Source organism: Pimephales promelas, chromosome 19 (genome assembly GCF_988280905.1).
Source record: "Pimephales promelas chromosome 19, fPimPro1.hap1.1, whole genome shotgun sequence".
In the NCBI taxonomy this organism is placed as follows: domain Eukaryota; kingdom Metazoa; phylum Chordata; class Actinopteri; order Cypriniformes; family Leuciscidae; genus Pimephales; species Pimephales promelas.
Genome location: NC_142787.1, coordinates 3,662,430 through 3,673,849, shown reverse-complemented (window position 1 = coordinate 3,673,849; position 11,420 = coordinate 3,662,430). Strand labels below are relative to the sequence as shown.

Genomic DNA, 11,420 nt, shown 5'->3' with positions numbered 1-11,420 from the left:
GTGAATTATTATGGTACTTATGATATGTTGCAACTGTAAAACAGAAGGGCCGGTATGTTGTAGCCATTAAATAAAACATACATAGTTTAGTATTGGTGGTTAAATATTTAAATATTATTTGTTTGACGTTCCTTGTATTTAAATTTATGTTCATTATGAAAGTAGACCATTATTGATATGTCACAAGAAACTGCGGCTAATGAAGTGAACGGCAAAAAAATGCTGCAAGACATGAATTTTCTGATCTTTAAAGTGATTTTTGGTTCATATTGATTTTTTTGTAATTATATTCTGATTTAATAATCAATGTAATATTTATTATTGGAAAACAAGACCAAAATATGGATCAAGCATACAAAAATGACAAAAATCTATGGATTTCTTTTTTTATTGTATGGCTAATGAAGATAATCAAATTATACAGGGCTATAACATTAAGACAGCAAACCTTTACGAAGACAATAGCCATTTCCCAGTGTACAGTGCAGAATTAATCATTTTTCCCTCTTGACAAAGCTGTTTGTGCCAATGACCATGTATGCACAAGTTCATCCTTTAGTCACTTCAACTTAGGGCAAGCACATGTAGTTTTATTTTTTATTTTTTATTACAGCATGTTGGATTTCTCCAGTACACTGCTAAATCAAAAACCCACGTTCATAATCTGGTATGCATATGAAATGCTATAATCTCCCATAAAAAAAATACAAATTCTTAATTCATAACACATTAAAAATATATATCATTAGATGCAACAAAACAATCCAAATGTATCTATTCATTGATGTGTAAATAATAAAAATACACCAACTGAATTATTTTCAATCCACATTTTTTTATTGCAACATTACCATATCTTTGAATTTGTTTATTCAAAATCTGAACAACCCATTTTTAGATTTTCTGAATGACAAACAGTCCTACAGCTAAATAGGGTGCACAGTTTATAACTGACTTTTTACAATATATATATATATTGAAAACGACAGTGATGAGGGGTGGGAAGCTAATTAATATGGTTTAAAGCTATCCTTGCATAGCACAAAGCTGACTACATAAATATCAAATATGCCTATAATGTGCAAAATGCATAACAACAGGTTGGTACAAATAAAACGCTGCATCTTTAGAAGTATCATCATGGATATCGTGTTATATATATATACTGTTTCAACATGATATTAAACATCAATTCAACATACTGAGTTGAAACCTCAATCAACTTTACCGCATTCACAAAAGTCTGGCTCCATTGGACTCCATGACTGTGCATGTGCACACACATATCCCAGAGTAAACGTTCGGTCTTTGCTTGATCTGGCACAAACTCAGCAAATTCCCAGGTACTATCAAAAAGGTTTTTGTTTTTTTAAAATTGGGGTAACATGACATTTATCTGCATCAGACAATGTGTCAGAAATATACATATTCAGTGACATACACCAAAAAAAAAAAAATCTATTTGAAAAAGAAAAAAAAAAGCATATTTTAAACAAAGAAAGTAACAAATCGACAAAACAGGAGCACTGCCAACTTAGGCATACATTAATACCGAGAATAGCAATTCAAATTGATTATAAAGGTGTGCCTTTTTATCACTCCAATCACAAAAAGCCCTTACTAATCTATATTGCTACATCAAAGTAAAGTATGACTACGCCCAAGTTCCTCATTTAAAAGAACTCTTCTCTCTCTCTCCCTCTCTCTCAATCCAAAAATAGAGAGCATACTCCTTTATAAGTTGTTTTTTAATAGGTGCAACTGACATGCCACAAACATAAAAAGAATTTGGCATTGTTTTAGCATTACAAGACATATTTATATGTAGAACAGTGTATTCACATACATGGAGAATATCTAGAAATGTCTTCTTTTAGTTTGCATTAACAAGCAGGGACAAACATGTCTGTAATGGATTATGCTTATATGTATACTATGAAATGTGAGACAAAAGGCAGTGTGGCTGAGACTTTCTTCAGTGATGTTTTTAAAAGGTTGCCCATAAAATTAAAACAAACAAGTAGAGCACCTTCTAAGAAAGTACCCTTTCAACTTGCAAATATATACAAGGCACTACTCTTGAACCATTCTGACTTAAGTGATGCTAGCGAGTAAGTGATAACCCCTAGTGCCATAATTGTGCACCACCCACAATGTTTCAAAAGCCATCTATCAAAATAAAGACTAAAGAGTAATTTAATGTTAATATAAAATTGCATTCTGACATCAACAGAAGTTTAATTTTTTTCTTCTATGTATCTACTGTAGTGTACTTCCATTTATGTATTATTATCATGAAAAGGTAAATCCAAACTAGTGTCCAGTAGGGGAAAAAAATGCATACCCAAATTTTCTCAATGATCTGCACAAATCGAAACGCAAAGCTCTCTTTCTGGCAAGCACTGAGTTTGTACCTTGTAGTTACATTTAGCAAAGCTCAAAATGAATATTGACATCTCTAACACTTTATATTTACATGAAAACTAAATAAATAGTATGCTTTATGATATACACATTAATCTTTTTTAAGTTATCTTCAATTTTTTATATCCATGAGTATTTTTTTCTTCTCCACTGAGACATGTTTTATTGCTGTTAATGGAACCCTAGTAGAATATAAAGTCAAATAACGAAAGATTCAAAACACAGGCTAAAGAAAACAGAGAAACACATGACTGTTTAAATCAAGCTGTTGATTGGGTATAGAAAAGCTTCACCCATGCAAACGTATTCCATGTACATTGCTAATGTAATGCAAAAAAAAACATAGTATTTAAATGTTGAAATAAACATCTAAAGAATAGTTCACCCAATTTACTCAAACTGTAGGCTTTTTTTTTTCTGGAACACAGATTTTTTTTTCATTTATTTTGTATCTTGCACATACACCTACATAGTTTTTCACCACAAAAAAAAAAAAAAAAATGAAAGCACCATAAAAATATTCTATACAAAATCTATAATGTAAATCTTCTAAAGCCATATGATAGCGTCATGTGAAGAATGAGACTTTAGAAGCGTATGGTATATTTTTACTTTTATGGTGCTAGTTATTGGTGTTTTTGTCCTTTTCAGGTCTTGACAGACATAGTCACTAAACGGCCATTGTAAGAAAAAGTGTCTCATTTTGTGTTCTACAAGATCGTACATTGGAACAACATGAAGAAGAGTATATAATGACAGAAAATGTATTTATGGGTGAACTATTCCTTAAGGAAATTAGTTTGAAACTATTATTCTGTTACACTATTTCGATGGTCCATTTTAAACACTCTACTAACAATAAGTAACTTTGCAATCATATAGGAAGATACAGTATGTTACATATGTTGACACAAACTTGAAAGTGGGAACTCGACTAACATTGAAACAAATTTGAGACAAATTGTTTCTTTTCACTTTTTTGTAATTGTTTAGAAACATAAGGAGAAAAAAAAAGACAGAGAAGATAGACTTAGTGTGGTTGCACGGCACCCTGTAATTTGGGTTTTTTATTCAAGTAGGTTGCCCAATACACTAAGTTAAAGGTTCCGAAGAGCAACGGGAAGGCTATTCTGGCAATCCTATCGATCTTGCTCACGCTGTTGAAGGTCTTTTTTGCCTCAGGAGCTTTGGGTTTTGGCTCTTCCTTGGGCTCAGTTGGGGGAGGGGGGGCGCTTTTAGCAATAGTTGCCAAACCAGGGTCTCTGGCAATGTTCGGAGCAAAAGCTGTTGCTGTTGCAGCAGTGTAGGTGTTGTTCTTTTTCAGCAATGACTCCTTCTTCTTCTTTTGCTGTAAAGAAGGTCAACAGGAAGTATGTCATCAGCTGTTACTAACACTGGGTATTGCTGCATACCTAACTTATATGAAGATACTTTTTCATATATGTATTATTTGTCTACTACACCCAGGTTTTTAAAGTTAAAGAAAATTCTGTCATCAAAACATTTCACTGCTCAAAAAGTAAAAACAACAACAAAACACCCTAAAATCAATTATTGCGCTTTATTTTCCAAGTTAGTGATCTTATGTGAAGAACAGACATCTTTGTCATAATTATGAGAATAACAAGTTAGTCCCTGATATGGTCCCTGATATAGTCCAAGTTAGTCCCTGATATAGTCCCTGTTATGAGATACCAAGTTAGTCCCTCTCGGATAGTCACTTCAACGTGGTGTAAATGTGATGACACTAGGGGTCACACTTGGGAGCCCCAAAAACCCCTGATACTTCAGAAAAGGCCAATGAGAATTGGCGAGTGAAATTTGTATGTGCCACTTCCCCAGATATATGGGCATAAAGGAGGCAGTGCACATCCACTCTTTCATATTTGTTCTTCAGAGCCGAGTGTATGTCAGCCGACAAACACTCATTTCCATTTACTCTACATGCTTTGCTAAGAAACGTACCCCACATTGCAGAGGTTTCTCCAACCCCTGCATGGATAAATGTAGCAAGTTTCAGCAAAAGAGCCGTTTCATAACTCTAAAAGAGCAAAACTCTGGGGGAAAGTGTCTTCATCATTTGGGGCTCCAGATGAGGGTGATGTTTTGATAGCAGAATTTGGGGGTAGACTAGGTTCTAACCTTCTGAGTTGGCAGCTATGCTTGCCCAAGCCAACGCGAGCATTGGACTAGAGTGGAATCCTTCGCCCTATTCTGAGCGCTTGCGGATGGACGATTGATATTTGGGCTCGGAGCACAACTTACAGTGCCTTTCTTCCTGGAGGTGCATAGGGATCGTTCAGTGCCAGATCACGCTTTGCGACAGTGGGGCAGTCAGGGGTCACATGGAGTTTCCCCAAGTGGAGTGGAAAATTGGCGTGCATTTATGCCCGCAGAACACTGGCACTTAGAGGACTCTCCAGAGTCCCCGACTCTCATCCAGGGTCTGGAAGTTAACTCCATCCCTAGTGCCTGATAAACCATCTCTGAATTGCATGCCATGGCCATCCCCCAAGTCCACCAGGCAGAGGGACTGAAAGACCTGAATGTAGTTAGTTTTGAGCCGGGATTAATGCAGTAACTGCATTTGGCATCTGATTTTGCTCTCAGAGTGACTAAAGTCATGGTGTGGGCTCTCGGCCAGGCTTTGGTTAACCTTACTGAGATGCGGGACACAGATACACGGGTAAAGTTAAAGTGCCCATTTGGAGACGAATCTCGAACCTCGACACAGACTGTTTCTTTGGTTTGCTTTTGAGGGTCAGGCATATCAGTGCAAGGTGCTCCCTTTCAGGCTGTTGCTGTTACCTTGCATCTTCACGAAAGTCACACAGGCTGCCCTTGCCCCATCTCGATGATTGGCTAATCCTAATGCACTCTCGAGATTTATTGTGAGCACACAGGGACCTGGTGCTAAGACACCTTAGCCATTTGGGGCTTCAGGTCAACCAGGAAACCTGGAGCATTTGGCATCGTCCGCGGCAGTAACGCCGCTAGGGTTGATACATATGAGACCGCTTCAGACTCCAGTCCCGAGATGGTGCTGTGTCACACAACGCGTAATTATTACACGGGTCTGTCGCCGTACATTCAGCCCTTGGAAATACCTTGCATTTCTAAAGTAAGGATTCTTTCAGAGCAATAGTGTCCAGGCACGTTGTTGTCACAACAGATGCATCCAAGTCAGGCTGGGGCGCTGAATGAAATGGGTAAATCAATTGCCTTGAGTCGCTGGCAGTATTGCTGGCCCTGCAAAGGTTTCGGCCGTTGATCCAAGGCAAGCATGTGTTGGTGTGGATGGACAGCACAGCGACTGTAGCACAGGCAATGGCTTATTCCCTCATGAGATCTCTCTGTAGTCTAGCGGGATGCCCTCTCACTGAAGACGCCACTCCTTACCGCACTTACCTCCATCAAGAATGTCGGGGACCTGCAGGCATTCTCTGTCAACGAAACATGCCTTGAGTTCAGGGTGGCATACTTTCAGATCGTGAGATCCTGGCTGGGCTTTCTGCACAAATTTCCCACTACCCCTTTTAGGGATCAAATGGTGATCTGGACCACACGCAGAGCTTCATAAGCTCTGAGCAGCTCTTTGTTATAGGGGATAGCTGTCACCAAACAGAGTTTGGCCCACTGGATCTTGGATGTTATAGCCTTGGAATATCAAGCACAAGGTGTGCCATACCCCTTTGGTGTACAAGCACACTATACTAGGAGCGTTGCATCATCCTGGGAATTAGCCAAAGGCTCCTCTCTAACAGACATCTTCAAAGTCGTGGGCTGGGTGACACCTCATACCTTTGCGAGATTTTTCAATCTCCGTGTTGAGCCAGTTTCTTCCTGTGTCAGGTATGAGCAGGTAAAACTGCGGGCAACTGCCCACGTGTACCACTTGGCACCAAAGGTGCAGCACACAGCACATTTTCCCTCCCTGAGGTGATAACTTGCACTTTTTTTGTCCATGTGAGTTTCCTAGACCGCCGAGCCCTTAATTTGTTTTGCCTTTCAGCCCCTGAGGCAGTCGAATTCAGCTGAGGAAGTCAACGCCTAACCTGGCCCTAGCCAGATGAATTTCGCTCCGCCTAGCTCCACTCATGCATCAGGAACCGATCCATTGAAATGGCGTTTCAGAAGGCTGGGCCTTATCAAAAATCCTTGCATATGATTGGATAAGCCACTTGTCTGTCATCTTTATCGACGTGCTATTTCAACCACTCACACCGAAGCCAACCCGTGAAGCTGATGAGAGCGACGCAGGAAAAAACATCAAATTCCACCATCAAAACATCGTTTCCACCAACAAAAGCCTTCAGAGCCGTTCTCTGATGTTCTTTTAATGAAACAATATTAGGTAGATTGGACAACACGGATGAAATAGCAGCATCAATGTTAATGCTTGCTTCCTCGATGCGAGCCGCCATTGTTGTCTGAATCATCAAAACAGTCTCACGGTCGCTTCTCCACTACGTCACATCTATGAAACTCCCGCCCTGCGTCCTGATTGGCTAAGCCATAAAGTTGGTTGGAGAAATCACTCTCAATGGAAGAGGTTCCAGATGGATTTGAGTGAAGATAGGCGGAGCTAAGCGGAACGACATTCATCTGGCTAGGGCCAGGTTAGTCAACGCCAGGCCTCACTCATAATGCATGCCCTTTCAGGTCTTTCAGGTCAGTCTGTATGCTTGGCCTGGTGCGCTTCATATGTTGTGATTCCCTAATGGTAATTCCATATGATGTATTGCCCATGATTTCAGGATTTCCTGATGGTAAACCTATGTTTTCTCCTTGGCAGAGCTCCGTCTGTGCTGCCAATTGATGTCCTACCACAAGGACTTCTGTCTACGAGTGGTACTTCCTGGAAAGTAATTCCATGTGATGTATTTTCCACATGTGAACCTCAACCTACCTTCGACATCTGCATGACCAGGATCTCATTGTGGAGTTTTCCATAGGGACCCCCTAGTGTTATCACATCGAAACCACGTCAAAGTGACTGACCGATAAGGAACTGTTTTAACCTCCGTTCCCTGGGCTTTATACCCGTATGTCTGGGGGAGTGGAGCATGCAAATTCCACTTGCCTTATTAAAATATCAGAGGTGTTTGGGGCTCCCAAGTGCAACATCACGTCTCGTTCCCTCCACCAGGGAACTAAGGTTACAACCGTATCCAAGTTGTTCTGAAGTTTGATCAGGACCACTCAAGTTTGTTCCCTTTCAGTCGGTCACGTTCTACTTTAATCTTTGTTCCCTCCTTCGGGGAACGAGGGTTACATATGTAACTGAGATGTTTTTCTCCTCAAAGCTTGAATCTAAATGCAATCTAACTAATGATTCCTTATTAGTTATTTATTGGCCTTAAAAAATTATGTCATGACAATGCTGATGAGTTGAGTGCACAACAAGAACATGAACATGTACAGTCCTAGGCCATTTAAAATCAATCTGAGCATCGAAATAATTGATTCCATCACATTACACATTAGTGAATGCCCGTAAATAGATGGTTAGATGGCATTTAGATTGATTCCATCACATTAAATATTAGTGAATGCCCGTAAATGGAGAAAGACTTTTTGCAGCCAAAAAGGTATAGTTATGAAATTTATCAGCTAACTGAGCTACCTGGACCAAGCAAAAAAGCTAAACTGGACCATTCAAAACAGCCAAATTTTGACCCCTTGGATGCAACACATGTAAAAGTGTTTTAATATGCACAAGCAAAAATTTGATTTTTTTTTCCGAAGCGCCAAATTTACTAAACAGGCCAAATTAGCATGAGACTGTAATCTCATAAAAGTGCCAATGCGAGGAAAAAGTTCTGCAGGTTATCTACTGACAGTTAGAAAATGAAAGAACACAGACACAGCCAGCTCATTTCCATTATGAGCAAAACAATCTATCAAGAGCAGCACAAATTAGTGTAGGGTCGCAAACAAGTGGAGCCAATGATAATCAGGTGTGAGTGATCTACTAACAACTCAGGCGCAGCAAATTAAAAATAATGTGGCTTGGCAAACAATATGTTCAGATAACGTCTTCCTCTGGCATTGCAAATAAATGAACACACGTTTGATAAAATATAGTACATCTGGCCCATAGAATATAATTCTAAATTAACAATAACAATAAAAACAAATATTTTTTTTTGGTTTGTTTTCATTTAATTTGAAAACTGAAAGGCTTTACCTTTTCTGGCACCACACTTTTCCCATCCCAAGCGTAACCTCTCTTTGTGAAGTAGTTTACCGTCGCAAACTCTATGAGAGCCGAGAAGACAAAGGCATAACAAACAGCAATGAACCAGTCCATGGCTGTGGCATAGGCCACCTTAGGGAGAGAGTTTCTCGCGCTGATACTTAGGGTAGTCATGGTAAGGACAGTGGTCACTCCTGCAAAGAAAAAGCAAATGGAAAGCGCCTGCATTAAGCAAGTATATGTCAGGTTTTTATCAGTCTAGCCAAATTTCATATGATAATTGTCAAACAATTTAAAAATCAATGCGAGATTGAAAAGTATTTAGGTCTTTCACCATCTAGACCTACCATACATCATATTGTGAAAAAGATTCATGGAATCCAGAGAAATATGCTACTGTGTTTACCATATAACAGTAATGGGCTTGGGAGTACATTGGAAAACCATTATCACTTAACACAGTCTGCCACTGCAGTTGAAATGCAACTTGAATGTCTTTTATGCAAGGAGAAAGCTATACATTAATTCTATGTAGAGATGCTGTAGAGTTCTCTGGGCCGGAGCTCATCCCAGATGGTCTAGAAGACAGTGGAAATGTGTGCTGTGGTCAGATGAGTCCACATTTCTGCTTGTTTTTTTTGGGGGGAAAAATGGACATTGAGTTCTCAGACCCAAAGATGAAAAGGACCATCCAGACTTTCATCAGCGACTGATGCAAATACATCTGTCATGGTATGCGGGTGCATCAGTTGCACTGCGAGTTTTAAACTGGGCCCTTCACTGGCTCCCGTTCAAGATGCTGAGGCAGAAACTCATTTTCAAATGCATCTGTCCCTGAGATTGGTTTGCAGCGATCAAGAACACTATTTGTCAGATCACGTCTGACGTAACATCTCCGTTCCCTCGTTACATACTTAACCGAGACATTTGTGCAGCAAGATTTTTTTATAGGAAATGTCTTTTCATGTAATTTATCTTTGTGTGGTTAAAGAGAAGCTCAAGTTATTACAATGTGTGTATGGTGGAGTGGGAGTTGTATTAATAGTTCTAACAGCTTGTAGCCATAATTAATAAGCAACATTATTAACACTACCCTAACTACTGCTGATCAATAAAGGGGTCCGCGAAGGACTAGAAAAGGAAGCCCTGCATGATTTGAGCGTTGTAACCATATGAACGTCGTAAAAATATGAGCGTCAGTCTCAAGCTGTCCCATTAATGATTATTCCTGCTCTTATCTAAACAGTGGCGGGTTTTTTTTTTGTCGCCCGGGGTGGCATTTCTTCATGTCACATGGGGGGCGGCACGAGCAGTTAAAAAAACCCCTCTGTGCTACGAAGGTTTTCTATTTTTTAGCATTTCGATTCAATTATTGGCAATGGCGCTTGTTGAGAAGGTGCTTGCTGAGAAGGTGCCGTGCACAGAAGCGATGTCAAGGGGTCTCCTGATTAGTTCACGTATTGCGTCTTTTGCAATCTCAAGGTCGTTATTTCAAATGTAGGCACACGGGGAGCACGCTCAATACTGAAGCGACGCACTTATTTTTTTCCAGGAGCAGCGAAATGAAAAATTGTAAACTTTTGTAAACAAACACTTGGGTATTTTTTCTCTTCGTAAATAAATCTTTTAGCAGAGCTACAGCAAGCGTTTTTCTGTGGTGGAAATACATTAGCTACTAAAACTTCTTTGTCGTTGTGGAGAGCGCAGTGCATGGTTGTATAGCAACGACAGCCATGGGAAAATCGGACAGAATTTTACTATTAATAATAAAAGATAATCTACTGTGCATTATAAATGTCAGGAATGTATTTTTATTGACTCATTATTTTATAAAGATGATTTAAAGGGCACCTATTATGCCCCTTTTTACAAGATATAATATTGGTCTCTGGTGTCCCCAGAATGTATTTGTGAAGTTTCAGCTCAAAATACCCCACAGTTAATTTATTATAACCATTTGAAAATGTCATTTTGGGGCCTGCTTAAAAATGAGCGGTTTCAGGGGGTATTCCACCTTAAATGCAAATGAGCTGCATATCCCCGCCCTGCCATTGGATGAGGGCGTAACTTGATACCTATGGCAGGCAGTCGGTACTGAGAGAGTGAAGAGACGCGCCGTATTGAATGTCATTCAGAGTACGTTTGAATCGGAATATTTAAATAGTATGAAGAGACTCCGGCAGAATAAACAAATGAGAATGGACCAGTACGTCTCGGTATGGTTATTTGATACTTTTATGTACTTTAGAGTTGTAATCGCGTCCCATTTGAAATGATGGATGTCCAACACACACACACAGACACTAGCGCAATTTTTTGAAACTACATATACATTCTGTGATAAAGTTTGCAACGTACGAGCGAAATTACATTTATGCGAGGGACCTGTGGCGTCATGGTGCTTCTGTGGCAAATGTGAGAAGATGGCTAACTTACAGAACACCAACATATATGCAGTTTTTAATACAATATCTTTAAAAATATATATATTTATAAACGTGTGGTTACACACTATACAAACAAGGTTTTAAATTATATACACAGACATCCTATGACGGCAATAACTTTAGACGCATTTGTTATTGAATTGGCTGACATTGACTGAAAAGACTATTTCCTCAAAAATCATAAAATACACGTACTGTTACTGGAGGTGACGGTGGATCGCAAACAGTAGACGACAATCCACACTTGAGGATTAACTTTTAAGCCACAACAACAGGATTAACCCACGAGTCCACGACAGAACATAAATTTACGTTTCCAAGAGACATTACCGGCTGTCGTCGTTGAAACA

General features: G+C 39.4%; 1 protein-coding gene across 4 annotated transcripts in view; it reads right to left on the bottom strand.

Annotated features, from left to right (window-relative positions):
- Nucleotides 1-583: 583 nt before the first annotated feature.
- gabra1 (gamma-aminobutyric acid type A receptor subunit alpha1) overlaps nucleotides 584-11,420 on the bottom strand; it is a 40,726-nt gene continuing 29,889 nt past the window's right edge. For all 4 annotated transcript variants that reach the window (XM_039688209.2, XM_039688206.2, XM_039688205.2 and 1 more), the window contains exons 9-10: nucleotides 8,615-8,817; nucleotides 584-3,772 (exon numbers count right to left, since the gene is read on the bottom strand). In XM_039688209.2, the coding sequence (XP_039544143.1) occupies nucleotides 3,455-3,772; nucleotides 8,615-8,817 (521 nt within the window). In that variant the 3' untranslated portion in view covers nucleotides 584-3,454. The remainder of the gene's footprint in view (nucleotides 3,773-8,614; nucleotides 8,818-11,420) is intronic.